Source organism: Pinus tabuliformis, chromosome 1_1 (assembly GCF_031772625.1).
Source record: "Pinus tabuliformis cultivar Carrire ecotype Pingquan chromosome 1_1, CPIR1, whole genome shotgun sequence".
Classification (NCBI taxonomy): Eukaryota; Viridiplantae; Streptophyta; class Pinopsida; order Pinales; family Pinaceae; genus Pinus; species Pinus tabuliformis.
Window position 1 is genome coordinate 352,732,825 of NC_142297.1, and position 18,467 is coordinate 352,751,291.

General features: G+C 37.8%; 2 protein-coding genes and 1 long non-coding RNA gene across 5 annotated transcripts; all 3 read right to left on the reverse strand.

Moving 5' to 3' along the window:
- Positions 1 to 1,469: 1,469 nt before the first annotated feature.
- On the reverse strand, positions 1,470 to 3,543 carry LOC149213039 (serine/threonine-protein kinase GRIK1-like). 3 transcript variants are annotated; one of them, XR_016250295.1, is made up of 5 exons: positions 3,338 to 3,543; positions 2,973 to 3,113; positions 2,628 to 2,743; positions 2,464 to 2,542; positions 1,470 to 2,346 (listed from the first exon to the last, which is right to left on the reverse strand). XR_016250295.1 is itself a non-coding variant. In XM_089390702.1 (4 exons), exons 2-4 carry the CDS (start codon positions 2,682 to 2,684, stop codon positions 2,174 to 2,176), a joined length of 309 nt encoding a protein of 102 aa, XP_089246828.1. In that variant the 5' UTR covers positions 2,685 to 2,743; positions 2,973 to 3,238; the 3' UTR covers positions 1,470 to 2,173. The 3 variants fall into 3 exon arrangements, 2 of the variants coding, with proteins under 2 accessions (XP_089246828.1, XP_089246827.1); XM_089390702.1 differs by lacking the exon at positions 3,338 to 3,543 and having other exon boundaries at positions 2,973 to 3,238; XM_089390701.1 differs by lacking the exons at positions 2,973 to 3,113; positions 3,338 to 3,543 and having other exon boundaries at positions 2,628 to 2,966.
- Positions 3,544 to 5,283: 1,740 nt separating this feature from the next.
- LOC149213040 (uncharacterized) lies at positions 5,284 to 6,416 on the reverse strand. The gene is made up of 3 exons (XR_016250296.1): positions 6,291 to 6,416; positions 5,448 to 5,933; positions 5,284 to 5,362 (listed from the first exon to the last, which is right to left on the reverse strand). It is a non-coding gene; the product is annotated as an uncharacterized LOC149213040 (long non-coding RNA).
- A 4,833-nt stretch (positions 6,417 to 11,249) lies between these two features.
- Positions 11,250 to 18,389, reverse strand: LOC149213041 (homeobox-leucine zipper protein ANTHOCYANINLESS 2-like). Its single transcript, XM_089388900.1, has 4 exons — positions 18,357 to 18,389; positions 17,894 to 18,262; positions 11,779 to 11,874; positions 11,250 to 11,421 (listed from the first exon to the last, which is right to left on the reverse strand). Exons 1-4 carry the CDS (start codon positions 18,387 to 18,389, stop codon positions 11,284 to 11,286), a joined length of 636 nt encoding a protein of 211 aa, XP_089245026.1. The 3' UTR covers positions 11,250 to 11,283.
- Positions 18,390 to 18,467: the final 78 nt, after the last annotated feature.

The window sequence follows — 18,467 nt, forward strand, 5'->3', positions numbered from 1 at the left end:
CGTGTGGTAATAATAAGTTAAGTACTTGTGGTTGAGGCGTAGTCCATAAACGTGCGGTCGGAAGATTGGGCGTTCGGTGGTGCCGCGCACCGCCCAATTAGAAAAAAAAAAGATTGGGGGCGTGACAGGTGGTATCAGAGCCCGAACGGACCACCGAACCCGTCAGAGCCAGGTGAAGGGTGAAACACCGATGTTCTCCCCAACCGTATCCGATGGTGTACTTTGAATAGTGAGTTTCTAAGAGGTATCAAAGTCCGGGTCCAAGTCGGTCACCTCAAGACTCTGAAAAATATGCGCTCTGATTCCCGATTTCAGAGCCTCAACCACCTGTCACAGCTCTGAAAAACAGTTGGTTTTGAATACATAATGAATACAAAAACTGTAATATAGATTTCAATTTTGACTTACGAGTTACCATTTCAAGTTTGTACAATACCCGAAATTTCCAGCATCTCCCCATTCAACTCTCTTCATCTGCAATCTTCACTATCTGAGTTCCAAGTTCTAGAATAATTGCAATTTTTCTTTGAAATCGCTTCCTTCTAAAGCTCAGATAGAAACATTACAATGCCTAGGAATCAGACACAAGAAGCAGCCCACTTGAACAATTAAAGTGGCCCTTGAGGGGCAAACAACTAAACACGAGGACTTTAATTTGGTTAAGATGTCATGACAGCGCGTACTTTTCTGCCAAAATCACCCAGGGATTTGCACATGGCTCCAATTGATTATTCATGGCTCAAGAAATTTAACTTTAGTGGTTGCCTTAACATACAACCATCTTCACTGCTGAACTTTAACCCCACTTGCAAAAGCCTAAAATTAGAAGCTCAGACAAAGATGGATATTGCAATTTCAAGCAAAAACATGAAATGGCTATTCATACATCACTGCATAAATTGAAGCACTGATTCCTTACCAGTGCTTCTTGCACAATAACTAAATAATAGAGGCCAATATAAAAGGAATCGAACTCAATCCACAAGCAAGGTTCCACAGTTCAATCAGCCATTTAATACCAACACCATAATGCCTTCTTATTAGTTCAATGGATTGGTATAAGCACCGACTGGAAATCTGATCAAACTTAGCCATGTAGCAAATGAGTAGACAAAATCAGTTTAGAGATTTCCCAAAATCCTCCATTCAAACTCGCATCTTTGGTGGCTTTCTGGTACCAATCATCTTGTTATAGAAACCCTCACCTCCAAGAAATCAGCAATGAATCTATTGGGTTTCGTTTGTGAATATACAGATGCATCATCAATAGATAAGAATAAAAATCACAATCTAAATATGAAGCCCCATATAACCAATAAAAATCACAATCTAAATATGAAGCCACATATAACCATTTTATTTAGGGATAGTTCCATCACTACCATCAAAAACCTGGCCACACAATTAGCTTGCCTTTCTATTGTTACACTTGTCAAGTTGTGTACCACAACCATAAAAGGAAAGGTCTTTATAATATTCGACTACAAGAAAACTAACTTGACCAATTCTAGATCAATTTGAAATGGCCAAGATCTCTGCAGATATTTGGACTGGAAACCAACCTAGCTTGAAAACGGGTTGCACAAAGCCGTAAAAAATAAGCTATCATAAATAGAGTTATTACATGCACAAGGTGCTTAAAACCCTCCGCCTCACATCCTTTTACAAGGAGGATGCACAAATTGCAATATTATTTTATTGTGAATTACACCAGGGAATTCCTAGTATGATGAACTTGATTGCTACATCTTACCAGCACATATTCTACAACAGAGACACTGAACTTGCTTGCTGCAACCTTACTAGCACATAATCTGCAACTGACACACCAATATCTTGAAGAATTCCCCCAGAGCTCTTGATAGTGAAGTGCTTTGAAAGTTTGAAGTTTGAACATTAGCCACCATATCATGTGATTCTTGATTATTATTTGCATGGTTAGAACTGTCAAATAATATTCCTTTGAGGTCCCAATTGCATTAGAAGGAAGTCCAACTAAAGCATGTCGTTGAATATCTAAAGTCATACAGGCAGATACAATGTACAAGCATCATAGAGCAACTCAACATAAATACAATGAGCAAAGGAACCCCCTCTTCTGAAGAACCACAACATCTCTTCCATGACTAAGCAGCCATGAAATATGTAATAATAAAAACCATAACCATCCCTGTTAAACTGATTTTGACAATGCTTCAGAGGAAGCTACATTTTGCTCATGATGATCAGAATGATATCTGGAGCTATCCTGTTCACATTTCCCCAAAACCTGCACAGTTGACATGAAATCCTTCATAACCCACGGATGCCTTGCAACAGCCTCTAAGCTCATCCTTTTCTTCGGATCTGTGAAATCCAATAGTGGCAGCTTTATTATTATGGTGAATTTCAAAATTTGCAGCAATGCAACTCTTAAAACTAAAATCTGCTCTGTAAAACATTCAATTGAGAAAAGTCACTTACCCTTGCAAAGAAAACCTTCGAGTAAGTTTGCAAGTGCTGGATTCATATCCTCTGGAAGTATAAGTGGATCATGAACAATCTAAGCCACCATCAGTAACAATAAAATAAGTATTTCCCTCCATCCGGCCTGTCTGAAAAGTCAAAAGCAGCAGAGATTCATTTACCTTGTCATATGTGCCTTGCAAGGAGTCACCAATGAAGGGATAAGAACCTAACACCATGCAGTATAGTGTCACACCCAATGCCCACACATCATCAATTTTACCATGATATGTCAAGCCTATTGAAAACAGGCAACAAAAATTGTCAGGCCTATTTTGACAACTGAAGTATCTGTCCTTTAACATGTGACCCTTTCTTCCTTTCCTCTGGTCTTTCATTTCATTCAACAGGCTTTTGTTTACAAGAGAACAAGCATGAATTGAAAATATAATATATGTCGAGTATAAGAATGTAATCTGACAACAAACAAGATGGACAATATATCATCAAAGATATGAATACAGTACAAATTAGCAGCAACGATTGTCCAAATCTTGAGCAGACGGTATTTGTATAATTAGCAAAGTTTCAAGCACTCTTCCTAGGCAACATTCTGGTGCAGTAAAAACAGGAGTACCAGGAGACCTTCGAAGCTCATCATTGCTGCCCTGTATACATCCAAAGGAACACTGGATTTTGTAAAACATTTCCTCCCGGTAATTGAATCCTCATTGTCCAACGTTAACATTTAATAAAAAATACTCACCTAACAATAGTCAACAGTAGACATTTGTAATTGTCTATAAGTATGAAATGGTGCAGTTTGAGAGGTCATGTTTAGAACACACTCACTATCAGAAAGGAAGGTACACTCAAAGAGCAACTTTCTTACCTCAAACATCCTGCTAACACTAAAGTCAGAAATCTTAACTATTCCATCGCTGCCAACCAGAAGGTTTTCTGGTTCGATATCTCCATGAAAGATATTCTGCACAGTAATTTTCAGGTTCCCAACTAAGAAAGTGGATGGAGGCAAGTCCAAATTCAACACAGTAAAAAGAAGATAAGTCCAAACTCATCGACCTCCTTACGCTTTGGGGGGACGGGCTCCTGGTTGTTTCTTTTGTGGTACAATTGTATTTAAATGGTGTTGGAAGATCATGTGTGTAATGTAATTCACTAAAGAATTAGTACTAGAGCTATGAAGATGAGCCCTAGAGGACGAGAGAAATTGCTTCTACGTGGTTTGTTGCCCTAACTGGAGTTGGAGGTTCCCAACTTTGGAGAGAATGATTGGTATTCTCCTTCAAATTGTTTTAGTGAAAACAAGGTATGCAATATGTAAATATTTCAAAATTTGGTAACAAAAAAATGGCAGAATCAAAGCTTGAATAAAACCTTTTATGATTTATCCAATGAAATGAAGGAAAAAAAGAACAAGATATTGAAAATAATAGTAGTAGATTCATTCAACAGGCTTTTGTTTACAAGAGAACAAGCATGAATTGAAAATATAATATATGTCGAGTATAAGAATGTAATCTGACACCAAACAAGATGGACAATATATCATCGAAGATATGAATACAATACAAATTAGCAGCAACGATTGTCCAAATCTTGAGCAGACGATATTTGTATAATTAGCAAAGTTTCAAGCACTCTTCTTAGGCAACATTATGGTGCAGTAAAAACAGGAGTACCAGGAGACCTTCGAAGCTCATCATTGCTGCCCTGTATACATCCAAAGGAACACTGGATTTTGTAAAACATTTCCTCCCGGTAATTGAATCCTCATTGTCCAATGTTAACATTTAATAAAAAATACTCACCTAAGAATAGTCAACAATAGGCATTTGTAATTGTCTATAACTATGAAATCGTGCAGTTTGAGAGGTCATGTTTAGAACACACTCACTATCAGAAAGGAAGGTACACTCAGAGAGCAACTTTCTTACCTCATTTAATAAAAAATACTCACCTAAGAATAGTCAACAATAGGCATTTGTAATTGTCTATAACTATGAAATCGTGCAGTTTGAGAGGTCATGTTTAGAACACACTCACTATCAGAAAGGAAGGTACACTCAGAGAGCAACTTTCTTACCTCAAACATCCTGCTAACACTAAAGTCATAAATCTTAACTATTCCATCGCTGCCAACCAGAAGGTTTTCTGGTTCGATATCTCCATGAAAGATATTCTGCACATTAATTTTCAGGTTCCCAACTAAGAAAGTGGATGGAGGCAAGTCCAAATTCAACACAGTAAAAAGACGATAAGTTTCAATATTAAGCTATTTTATTTTTCCAACAATAGAGAGAATGATTGGTATTCTCCTTCAAATTGTTTTAGTGAAAACAAGGTATGCAATATGTAAATATTTCAAACTTTGGTAACAAAAAAATGGCAAAATGAAAGCTTGAATAAAACCTTTTATGATTTATCCAATGAAATGAAGGAAAAAAAGAACAAGATATTGAAAATAATAGTAGTAGATTCATTCAACAGGCTTTTGTTTACAAGAGAACAAGCATGAATTAGATAGTAACCAAATTTTCAAAGCAAACCAATCAACATGGTGCTACCAATAAGCATGATGCTTATCGAAAAATGTTGATGAACTACATTAGATAGTAACCAAATTACTGGAAGTCGGAAAAATGAAATGCTCGACACATTCAACAATAAGGCTCAATGCACTGTAGAAAAAGAAAGCAATCACGTTGTTATCTTACTCCAGATATGTTACATGAAAATATTCATTATCATTGTCAATGTTTTGTATTGTTTTGTATTATATGATATTAAAACATTCAATTGAGAAAAGTCACTTACCCTTGCAAAGAAAACCTTCGCGTAAGTTTGCAAGTGCTGGATTCATATCCTTTGGAAGTACAAGTGGATCATGAACAATCTAAGCCACCATCAGCAACAATAAAATAAGTATTTCCCTCCATCCGGCCTGTCTGAAAAGTCAAAAGCAGCAGAGATTCATTTACCTTGTCATATGTGCCTTGCAAGGAGTCACCAATGAAGGGATAAGAACCTAACACCATGCAGTATAGTGTCACACCCAATGCCTACACATCATCAATTTTACCATGATATGTCAAGCCTATTGAAAACAGGCAACAAAAATTGTCAGGCCTATTTTGACAACTGAAGTATCTGTCCTTTAACATGTGACCCTTTCTTCCTTTCCTCTGGTCTTTCATTTCATTCAACAGGCTTTTGTTTACAAGAGAACAAGCATGAATTGAAAATATAATATATGTCGAGTATAAGAATGTAATCTGACAACAAACAAGATGGACAATATATCATTGAAGATATGAATACAGTACAAATTAGCAGCAACGATTGTCCAAATCTTGAGCAGACGATATTTGTATAATTAGCAAAGTTTCAAGCACTCTTCCTACGCAACATTCTGGTGCAGTAAAAACAGGAGTACCAGGAGACCTTCAAAGCTCATCATTGCTGCCCTGTATACATCCAAAGGAACATTGGGTTTTGTAAAACATTTCCTCCCGGTAATTGAATCCTCATTGTCCAACGTTAACATTTAATAAAAAATACTCACCTAACAATAGTCAACAGTAGGCATTCATTGCTGCCCTGTATACATCCAAAGGAACACTGGATTTTGTAAAAAATTTCCTCCCAGTAATTGAATCCTCATTGTCCAACGTTAACATTTAATAAAAAATACTCACCTAACAACAGTCAACAGTAGGCATTTGTAATTGTCTATAACTATGAAATGGTGCAGTTTGAGAGGTCATGTTTAGAACACACTCACTATCAGAAAGGAAGGTACACTCAGAGAGTAACTCTCTTACCTCAAACATCCTGCTAACACTAAAGTCAGAAATCTTAACTATTCCATGGCTGCCAACCAGAAGGTTTTCTAGTTCGATATCTGCATGAAAGATATTCTACACAGTAATTTTCAGGTTCCCAACTAAGAAAGTGGATGGAGGCAAGTCCAAATTCAACACAGTAAAAAGACGATAAGTTTCAATATTAAGCTATTTTATTTTTCCAACAATAGAGAGAATGATTGGTATTCTCCTTCAAATTGTTTTAGTGAAAACAAGGTATGCAATATGTAAATATTTCAAACTTTAGTAACAAAAAAATGGCAGAATGAAAGCTTGAATAAAACCTTTTATGATTTATCCAATGAAATGAAGGAAAAAAAGAACAAGATATTGAAAATAATAGTAGTAGATTCATTCAACAGGCTTTTGTTTACAAGAGAACAAGCATGAATTAGATAGTAACCAAATTTTCAAAGCAAACCAATCAACATGGTGCTACCAATAAGCATGGTGCTTATCGAAAAATGTTGATGAACTACATTAGATAGTAACCAAATTACTGGAAGTCGGAAAAATAAAATGCTCGACACATTCAACAATAAGGCTCAATGCACTGTAGAAAAAGAAAGCAATCACGTTGTTATCTTACTCCAGATATGTTACATGAAAATATTCATTATCATTGTCAATGTTTTGTATTGTTTTGTATTATATGATATAACATGCTTGACACATTCACTATTCTGCTTGAATTCAAATATGTAATTGACAACACGCAGTTAAAAAGGCTAAAATTTCCATACCAACTTTCTGTATTGCAGTGAAAAAAAGGGCTTTCAAAACAAAACCTGCTTGATTTTTATGTAGGAAACCAAAAAAATTTGACTAACACTGTCAATTCTTGCAGGCATTAACCTTTGCTACACCACATTAATGCACAGACTTATGCACAAAGGAAATGAATTATAAACAAATTTTAAACAAGCAAAAGACACAACATACCTACCCTGATAAGTGAACAAAAATGCAAAAGCCTATCATCCAAAACCTGCAATTAAGCTAAATAATATCAATGTCGTCATGTCATATCATGTACATGAATGGATGATTGAGTTTAACTGAAACATGAGAGTAGTAAACGATTAAGATTTTGCGGGGAGTCAATACCCCAACCAGTACCCTTGCATGGTGGTAAAGCTTGTGCAAACATCATGTTTGTTTGATAATTGCATTGCCAAGGAAAGAAGCTTTGTCTGGCTGGTTTCAGTTTTGTTTACCACTTGGCAAGGATATATGTGGTGCGTTCTTGACTCCACTACACATCCTTCATGAATTTTTTTCAGTTACATATATCATGTGAAATCAGTAATCCCATTGCTGTCCACCCCAGGACAAAGTTGAAAGCAGGCAGGAGGAGATGGTTGTGGCTGTTACTGCGAGGGACAAAACAACACCCAGTTCAATGCGAGCAAATTGGTGTTGAGATCCCCTCATAACTGCCCAGTGCCAATGCCAACTCCCCTTACCTTGCACGTTAAACATTGATTGGCATGGACCAAACAAAAACAAAAAAGCTTATGGGGACACAAAAAAACTAGACAGTGAGGATTAAGCGGGAGAGATTTATGTCAAGCATCTTCACAATGCAAAGCTACCTTGATTTTATGCACGGTACGGGATATGAGGTTGTTCACTGTCTCCACTGATTCTACTGTGAGTTTGGCTATTGGGAAGCTGTTGACTAATATATGGAATGCAACTGTTAAAAGTGATCCTCCCACACGCGGGCTGTTGACTCCAACGCCCTTTCCAGTAGGGTTTAGTGCAAGGGGCCTGCATTCTTGTCCGTCTGGAAGAATGGCAAAGCCAGAGGGTAAGAGGGCAACATAAGTTGGATCACCCCCACGCATAACCACATGCATGGCTGGGATGTCCACTGGAGGAGTCACCAATGAAGGGATAAGAACCTAACACCATGCAGTATAGTGTCACACCCAATGCCTACACATCATCAATTTGACCATGATATGTCAAGCCTATTGAAAACAGGCAACAAAAATTGTCAGGCCTATTTTGACAACTGAAGTATCTGTCCTTTAACATGTGACCCTTTCTTCCTTTCCTCTGGTCTTTCATTTCATTCAACAGGCTTTTGTTTACAAGAGAACAAGCATGAATTGAAAATATAATATATGTCAAGTATAAGAATGTAATCTGACAACAAACAAGATGGACAATATATCATCGAAGATATGAATACAGTACAAATTAGCAGCAACGATTGTCCAAATCTCGAGTAGACGATATTTGTATAATTAGCAAAGTTTCAAGCACTCTTCCTAGGCAACATTCTGGTGCAGTAAAAACAGGAGTACCAGGAGACCTTCGAAGCTCATCATTGCTGCCCTGTATACATCCAAAGGAACACTGGATTTTGTAAAACATTTCCTCCCGGTAATTGAATCCTCATTGTCCAACGTTAACATTTAATAAAAAATACTCACCTAACAATAGTCAACAGTAGGCATTCATTGCTGCCCTGTATACATCCAAAGGAACACTGGATTTTGTAAAACATTTCCTCCCGGTAATTGAATCCTCATTGTCCAACGTTAACATTTAATAAAAAATACTAACCTAACAATAGTCAACAGTAGGCATTTGTAATTGTCTATAACTATGAAATGGTGCAGTTTGAGAGGTCATGTTTAGCACACTCACTATCAGAAAGGAAGGTACACTCAGAGAGCAACTTTCTTACCTCAAACATCCTGCTAACACTAAAGTCAGAAATCTTAACTATTCCATCGCTGCCAACCAGAAGGTTTTCTGGTTCGATATCTCCATGAAAGATATTCTGCACAGTAATTTTCAGGTTCCCAACTAAGAAAGTGGATGGAGGCAAGTCCAAATTCAACACAGTAAAAAGAAGATAAGTTTCAATATTAAGCTATTTTATTTTTCCAACAATAGAGAGAATGATTGGTATTCTCCTTCAAATTGTTTTAGTGAAAACAAGGTATGCAATATGTAAATATTTCAAACTTTGGTAACAAAAAAATGGCAGAATGAAAGCTTGAATAAAACCTTTTATGATTTATCCAATGAAATGAAGGAAAAAAAGAACAAGATATTGAAAATAATAGTAGTAGATTCATTCAACAGGCTTTTGTTTACAAGAGAACAAGCATGAATTAGATAGTAACCAAATTTTCAAAGAAAACCAATCAACATGGTGCTACCAATAAGCATGGTGCTTATCGAAAAATGTTGATGAACTACATTAGATAGTAACCAAATTACTGGAAGTCGGAAAAATGAAATGCTCGACACATTCAACAATAAGGCTCAATGCACTGTAGAAAAAGAAAGCAATCACGTTGTTATCTTACTCCAGATATGTTACATGAAAATATTCATTATCATTGTCAATGTTTTGTATTGTTTTGTATTATATGATATAACATGCTTGACACATTCACTATTCTGCTTGAATTCAAATATGTAATTGACAACACGCAGTTAAAAAGGCTAAAATTTCCATACCAACTTTATGTATTGCAGTGAAAAAAAGGGCTTTCAAAACAAAACCTGCTTGATTTTTATGTAGGAAACCAAAAAAATTTGACTAACACTGTCAATTCTTGCAGGCATTAACCTTTGCTACACCACATTAATGCACAAACTTATGCACAAAGGAAATGAATTATAAACAGAATTTAAACAAGCAAAAGACACAACATACCTACCCTGATAAGTGAACAAAAATGCAAAAGCCTATCATCCAAAACCTGCAATTAAGCTAAATAATATCAATGCCGTCATGTCATATCATGTACATGAATGGATGATTGAGTTTAACTGAAACATGAGAGTAGTAAACGATTAAGATTTTGCGGGGAGTCAATACCCCAACCAGTACCCTTGCATGGTGGTAAAGCTTGTGCAAACATCATGTTTGTTTGATAATTGCATTGCCAAGGAAAGAAGCTTTGTCTGGCTGGTTTGAGTTTTGTTTACCACTTGGCAAGGATATATGTGGTGCGTTCTTGACTCCACTAAGCATCCTTCATGAATTTTTTTCAGTTACATATATCATGTGAAATCAGTAATCCCATTGCTGTCCACCCCAGGACAAAGGTGAAAGCAGGCAGGAGGAGATGGCTATGGCTGTTACTGCGAGGGACAAAACAACACCCAGTTCAATGCGAGCAAATTGGTGTTGAGATCCCATCATAACTGCCCAGTGCCAATGCCAACTCCCCTTACCTTGCACGTTAAGCATTGATTGGCATGGACCAAACAAAAACAAAAAAGCTTATGGGGACACAAAAAAACTAGACAGTGAGGATTAAGCGGGAGAGATTTATGTCAAGCATCTTCACAATGCAAAGCTACCTTGATTTTATGCATGGTACAGGATATGAGGTTGTTCACTGTCTCCACTGATTCTACTGTGAGTTTGGCTGTTGGGAAGCTGTTGACTAATATCTGGAATGCAACTGTTAAAAGTGATCCTCCCACACGCGGGCTGTTTAATCCAACGCCCTTTCCAGTAGGGTTTAGTGCAAGGGGCTTGCATTCTGGTCCATTTGGAAGAATGGCAAAGCCAGAGGGTAAGAGGGCAACATAAGCTGGATCACCCCCACGCATAACCACATGCATGGCTGGGATGTCCACTGGAGGAGTCACCAATGAAGGGATAAGAACCTAACACCATGCAGTATAGTGTCACACCCAATGCCTACACATCATCAATTTTACCATGATATGTCAAGCCTATTGAAAACAGGCAACAAAAATTGTCAGGCCTATTTTGACAACTGAAGTATCTGTCCTTTAACATGTGACCCTTTCTTCCTTTCCTCTGGTCTTTCATTTCATTCAACAGGCTTTTGTTTACAAGAGAACAAGCATGAATTGAAAATATAATATATGTCGAGTATAATAATGTAACCTGACAACAAACAAGATGGACAATATATCATCGAAGATATGAATACAGTACAAATTAGCAGCAACGATTGTCCAAATCTTGAGCAGACGGTATTTGTATAATTAGCAAAGTTTCAAGCACTCTTCCTAGGCAACATTCTGGTGCAGTAAAAACAGGAGTACCAGGAGACCTTCGAAGCTCATCATTGCTGCCCTGTATACATCCAAAGGAACACTGGATTTTGTAAAACATTTCCTCCCGGTAATTGAATCCTCATTGTCCAATGTTAACATTTAAAAAAAAATACTCACCTAACAATAGTCAACAGTAGGCATTCATTGCTGCCCTGTATACATCCAAAGGAACACTGTATTTTGTAAAACATTTCCTCCCGGTAATTGAATCCTCATTGTCCAACGTTAACATTTAATAAAAAATACTAACCTAACATTAGTCAACAGTAGGCATTTGTAATTGTCTATAACTATGAAATGGTGCAGTTTGAGAGGTCATGTTTAGAACACACTCACTATCAGAAAGGAAGGTACACTCAGAGAGCAACTTTCTTACCTCAAACATCCTGCTAACACTAAAGTCATAAATCTTAACTATTCCATCGCTGCCAACCAGAAGGTTTTCTGGTTCGATATCTCCATGAAAGATATTCTGCACAGTAATTTTCAGGTTCCCAACTAAGAAAGTGGATGGAGGCAAGTCCAAATTCAACACAGTAAAAAGAAGATAAGTTTCAATATTAAGCTATTTTATTTTTCCAACAATAGAGAGAATGATTGGTATTCTCCTTCAAATTGTTTTAGTGAAAACAAGGTATGCAATATGTAAATATTTCAAACTTTGGTAACAAAAAAATGGCAGAATGAAAGCTTGAATAAAACCTTTTATGATTTATCCAATGAAATGAAGGAAAAAAAGAACAAGATATTGAAAATAATAGTAGTAGATTCATTCAACAGGCTTTTGTTTACAAGAGAACAAGCATGAATTAGATAGTAACCAAATTTTCAAAGCAAACCAATCAACATGGTGCTACCAATAAGCATGGTGCTTATCGAAAAATGTTGATGAACTACATTAGATAGTAACCAAATTACTGGAAGTCGGAAAAATGAAATGCTCGACACATTCAACAATAAGGCTCAATGCACTGTAGAAAAAGAAAGCAATCACGTTGTTATCTTACTCCAGATATGTTACATGAAAATATTCATTATCATTGTCAATGTTTTGTATTGTTTTGTATTATATGATATAACATGCTTGACACATTCACTATTCTGCTTGAATTCAAATATGTAATTGAAAACACGCAGTTAAAAAAGGCTAAAATTTCCATACCAACTTTCTGTATTGCAGTGAAAAAAAGGGCTTTCAAAACAAAACCTGCTTGATTTTTATGTAGGAAACCAAAAAAAATTGACTAACACTGTCAATTCTTGCAGGCATTAACCTTTGCTACACCACATTAATGCACAGACTTATGCACAAAGGAAATGAATTATAAACAGAATTTAAACAAGCAAAAGACACAACATACCTACCCTGATAAGTGAACAAAAATGAAAAAGCCTATCATCCAAAACCTGCAATTAAGCTAAATAATATCAATGCCGTCATGTCATATCATGTACATGAATGGATGATTGAGTTTAACTGAAACATGAGAGTAGTAAACGATTAAGATTTTGCGGGGAGTCAATACCCCAACCAGTACCCTTGCATGGTGGTAAAGCTTGTGCAAACATCATGTTTGTTTGATAATTGCATTGCCAAGGAAAGAAGCTTTGTCTGGCTGGTTTTAGTTTTGTTTACCACTTGGCAAGAATATATGTGGTGCGTTCTTGACTCCACTACGCATCCTTCATGAATTTTTTTCAGTTACATATATCATGTGAAATCAGTAATCCCATTGCTGTCCACCCCAGGACAAAGGTGAAAGCAGGCAGGAGGAGATGGCTGTGGCTGTTACTGCGAGGGACAAAACAACACCCAGTTCAATGCGAGCAAATTGGTGTTGAGATCCCATCATAACTGCCCAGTGCCAATGCCAACTCCCCTTACCTTGCACGTTAAACATTGATTGGCATGGACCAAACAAAAACAAAAAAGCTTATGGGGACACAAAAAAACTAGACAGTGAGGATTAAGCGGGAGAGATTTATGTCAAGCATGTTCACAATGCAAAGCTACCTTGATTTTATGCACGGTACGGGATATGAGGTTGTTCACTGTCTCCACTGATTCTACTGTGAGTTTGGCTGTTGTGAAGCTGTTGACTAATATCTGGAATGCAACTGTTAAAAGTGATCCTCCCACACGCGGGCTGTTGACTCCAACGCCCTTTCCAGTAGGGTTTAGTGCAAGGGGCCTGCATTCTGGTCCGTCTGGAAGAATGGCAAAGCCAGAGGGTAAGAGGGCAACATAAGCTGGATCACCCCCACTCATAACCACATGCATGGCTGGGATGTCCACTGGAGCATAAACTACGAGAGACCCCGATGCATCTGTGCAAGTATCTTGCAGGATCAACATGCTGCTCCTTTCATTGGAATTCATGGCCTAAAATCGAAAACATTCACAGTTAAGGTTAGGGTTTCATGAGAGGAATTATTCTCCAAGAAGCATTTCGAAGAAAAAGAAAAGGAACATATGCTTGCTCTTAGAAGAGAAACACAGTTGCGAGGATCTTGTCCTTTCAGAATGTGAGCCATTTCTTGCATTGGACCTCCATTTGATAGTATATCCCACTGTTCCAGTTTTTTTTTTTTATCGGTGGTCAGTAGAGAGTACCGGCTATGGATGAAACGAAATAGAAAAAACAATGCCATGCTATGTGTTATCACTGAGAACTGCAGTCACATGTATATAAGTTGAGTCCAAAATTTCATGGGTAAAAATGAATGTCAAATGGTTGTTATCCTATGTTTACCACTTAGGGGTCATGTTCTTCAATGATATTGTTGAGAATCATTTTCAAAACCGTTAGTCATCCTCCATCATGATTGATTAAGACATGTCTTATCTCGTATATGTCATTTGTCCTTTTCGCAGTTTCGCAGCGCCGTTTGATTGGCTGATTTTGAAGCGCAGTAATGTTTTAGCCTTTTCGTAGCGCCAGCCATTTCGCAGCACATGTCGCTAAGTTATAACTGTCTGCGCTACGAAATCGCGGATTCGGGGATTTTGCAGCGCAGATCCTTGAAATGTCATGTCCGGGGATGAGTCATTGTGTCCGGTCAGTTGGTGTCAGTTAGTGTACCTTCCAAGCACTTACGAGCCATCATTCCACCAATAGGTTCATAGTCTTGCACATTAAGTTCATTCAAATGTTTTTGTCATGCGTAGTTGTGTCATGATGTTCTGTTATTATTACATGAAGTGGCCGGCTTATATGTAAGATATTTGAATTGAAAGAGGCCCGAGTTTCTTCTTCAAGGGAGCTGCATTGCAAGCGAGCCTGTGTTCTAAAGTTTGAACTTGTTTTTCGAGTTGAAGCTGCCGGTGTTTCTCTGTGCAAAAGTTTTCAAGCCGTAATGGAGAAGAAGGAGCATCGGTCCGGAAGGTGTCAAAGGGCAGAGCCCGAAGGATTGGACTTGACATTGAGGGAGGAAGGTGTTCAAAAGGCCTTCAAAGACGCTGGTTGCTGGAGTTTTTGTGAAAAGCTGAAGGGAGGACACACTCAGGTAACAAAAGAATTTGCCTTGAATTTTACAGGCTTAAGTTCCAAGGTATCTATGTTAGAATTCCCAGTATCTCCAGAAGCTATTGCTAGGGTAACCGAGATTCCTAGAGGAGGGCAGGAGTGGTTCAAAAATTTCAAATTTGATATGAGCCCCTGTAAAGTATTCTTGAAGGAAGCCTATGTGAATGAAGATTTAACCAAGGCTGTACCTAGAAGTTATGTTAAGGAGAGTTATGCTATGCTTCTTACTTGTATTCAAAAATATTTAACTTGTGAGGGAAGATATAACAAAGTTTATTCCTATCATTTCAAGTTGTTGCTGCATTTCACGGGTAAAGCATCTATAGACCTCCCATTTTACTTGTTTCGAAGCCTCAGTAAGATGTGTGATAAAATTCAATTGAGGAAGGATGATTGTGAGACATCATTGTTTCATCATGGCCTAGTTAAACTGTTAGTGATGGATGGTTTGCAGAAGATTGGTAGGGATTGGGATTCTTTCATCTATATGGCCAGTTTCCAGAGTAAGACATGCCTCACCCCACAGCCACTTAGAGAAAGAGAAGAATCAGTGGAGGAACCTACTATTGCTGAGCTTAGAAAGGAGGCTAGGGAGAAAAAGAAGGTTAAATCTCAGTTGAACAAACCAGTCAAACCCTTGGTTATTAAAGAGCCACTTCAGCCACCTCAGTCATCATCAAAGGAAAAGGTCAAGCAAAAGAAGGATGTTCATGGATCAGCTGGATCTGAAAAAGCATCAAGAGTTAAAACTAGGGGTCAACTAAGCAAGGAGAAAGGTAAATCAGTAACTGTGGAAGAAAGTCCAATTTCAAAGGCCAGCCTAAGTGACCTACTTGAGGCTATTGAATTTGAGCAGGAGGAACCAGTGCATCTTGAACCCATGCATATTGATTTGACCCAATCTTCTCCTGAGAGCACTAAGAAATCAAAAGCTTCGAAAAGATTAAGGTTTGATGAGCCTAGTGAGGAGTTTATGTTCAAGCCAAGAAGGCCAGTTACAAGGAAACAAATTAAAGAGGCTGAGAAAGTGCATAAAGGAGAAGAAGCTGTAAAGGAGAAAGTGCATAAAGCAAAGAAAGCTGTAAAGTCACCCAGAACAGAGGTAATTGAAGTATTGACAAAAACAGTGGAGGCAGTCAAACATAAAGACAAGAATAGAAAGGTCATCATCACCCAAGGAGGAAATGTGATTGCCATAAAGAATCAAGTGGAAACAGCCATAAAAGATCAGGTGGGAGCAACCAAAGAAGAAATTGTCAAAGCCAAGAATGTGATTAAGGAGCGTGCAGTTAGGTATGCCAACTATAAAAAAGCTGTGTTAAAGGGTAGCAAAAACCTAGTAGGTCAGACAGATTCCGTGGCTGATGTATATACCTGGACGGTCCCAGCCCTCAAGCAAGCTAAACTCCTCAGAAAAATGAACATGACCCTGAGAGCTAAAAACAAAGCTTTAAAGAAAGAGATTGCAAATTTGAAGATACAGCTAGGTCAGCTAGCTCATTGATTTGAGGAAAAGGTGATATTTTCAATTTTGGTCAATTTTGTTTGAGTTCCACTATTTTGAAGTCATCTAAGTCTTTGACACCTGTAGAGGAAGTTTGAAAAGTCATAAGTTCAAGCAAAAGAAGCTTTAGTGCAAATGCATTCTGTTTTAGCAAAAACAGCAGTTTCGTAGCGCGCTACGAAACTGCTGTAGGTGCTGTTTTATAAGAAAAACAAAGAGTTTAATGATGAGGTCAGCAAATTTTTGAAGGAAAAGCCTCAAAGACATAAGGGAAACCATAAAAGACTCTCCTAGCTATTCAAAGAATGACAGATGTGCATTTTGGAAAAGGTGAAATATTTTGTTTCTAGCTAAAGTCTCGTTAAAGGTACTTTATGACCGAATTATTAGGGTTCCTGTTAAGGTTATCGGAGATTTTTGTTTGTACACTTGTTCAGTTCACAAGGCTTCCAGCTCATTGGAGAGTATGGTGATATGCGTTGTTTGTGAAGAATTAAAGAGCTGGGGACATGTTCTTTAAGTGATGAAGAATGATGGGAGACAGGGACCGTGAAAACAGAGCACTTCTCTTGGTTAATTAATGAGCCATCTACGCAACTAGTATCCAAAGCCAGCTCGTTCAGTGTATTCTCCTCCAAGATACCTCAACCAAAACAGAAAGAGGACATGTGTCAAGAGTCAGAAAAGCATCATGCTACGAGGAGGACAGATTTTGAGTTTTGAATAAATTAAGACCATTTGTAATTACAGTTCAGCAATTATGTAATTAATGAATTAGTTATACAGTAGATAAGGATAGTTAATAGCAACCTTCGATGCTCCCCTCATGCTGGAGGAGGAAGCTCGAGGTGGTTAAGCATGTATTCCTATATATGGATCAGACTTGGATGTAATAGGGGTTGGATACTTTGAGAGAGAACAAGTCTATTTTGGTTTATGTAAAGCATATTTCAGGAATGCAAATGACTGTTGTTTTTGCCTCAGGATTCTCAATAGATCTCATTGTTCAAATGTATGGTGGTTTGTTATTTTAATGTTCTTTTACAGTTCTGTTATTGCATAATCACTCAGAACTCATGCCCACATGCTCTGACTTCCTGTATGTTATGGCAGACTGTGTTTTATGTTAGTTATGTTTGAACATTAGATGTAAAGAGCCCTGATTTCCATGAAAAATGGTATTTGGTTTGCTGAGATGTGTGAGACTCCATAAGCCCAATGGGAATCAATCTGATATTTGTCCAGCCAGCTTATTTTCATGTGTTTGTTAAAGAGTTAGCCATCTTTCCTTGTTAGTAATCAACATTCATAATCTGTGAGAGAGCCCTCTCAGGCTAAGGAGGCTAAGCCTTAGTCCAAAGATAGGTTTGAAATAGTTACACATAATCTTGCTGATAGGCAGTCTTCAGTGTGTGATTTTGTGATAACACTATGAATTATTGAGTCCAGTTATTCCTTACCTCGCTTCTGAGTCTCTCATCCCTCAAGAAATCAAATAATCTTTGCAGAGAAACAGGAAGCCACACTAATGTGGCCGCGCTCAGCACGACACCAGGTGGCTCTCTAGGGTCATCGACACTCTTTCTTGTCATAACACGAACATCGTCATCAATGTTAACAGAGAGCTTATTCCAGGTGTGTACAGTCGACGCACTCACTTGAGCACAAAAACTGTCCGTCATAAATCCCGCAGGCGAATTATCTCGAAGGCCATCAACAGATACATCCACCACTGCCCATACGCCCTCAGCCTGCTGTTTGCAGAATCGAAGAAAGTAAACCTTTCGAGCAGGAACCAATGGTGAAAGCACTTGCAATTCTGTATACATCTGCAAGTCACAAAAAACTGCATCTTCGTAATAAGAACGTAAAACAAAATGGTAATTGAAAAAAAAAATACCCACAATAATCCTAGAAGCTTACCAATTGCAGTGCACCGTTCCATGTCCCGCCCATTCCGCTCTATATTACATCGACTGTGGCTGCCCTGCATATTGGATATCATGCAGGGTAACATTTCCTTATACCTATTAG

Bases quoted from the DNA above. Each gene is read 5' to 3' on its own strand.
- LOC149213039 (XM_089390701.1), bottom strand. From the start codon at position 2,843: ATGAAAGACCAGAGGAAAGGAAGAAAGGGTCACATGTTAAAGGACAGA. The intron at 2,543-2,627 runs GTAAATGAATCT...ATGGTGGCTTAG, and splicing joins TGCAAGGCACATATGACAAG to ATTGTTCATGATCCACTTAT. The intron at 2,347-2,463 runs GTAAGTGACTTT...TGGATTTCACAG, and splicing joins CGAAGGTTTTCTTTGCAAGG to ATCCGAAGAAAAGGATGAGC.
- LOC149213041 (XM_089388900.1), bottom strand. From the start codon at position 18,389: ATGGGCGGGACATGGAACGGTGCACTGCAATTG. The intron at 11,875-17,893 runs GTAAGGAATAAC...ATTACTGTGCAG, and splicing joins ATGAGAGACTCAGAAGCGAG to AATATCTTTCATGGAGATAT. The intron at 11,422-11,778 runs GTAAGAAAGTTG...GGATGTATACAG, and splicing joins GTGTTAGCAGGATGTTTGAG to GGCAGCAATGATGAGCTTCG.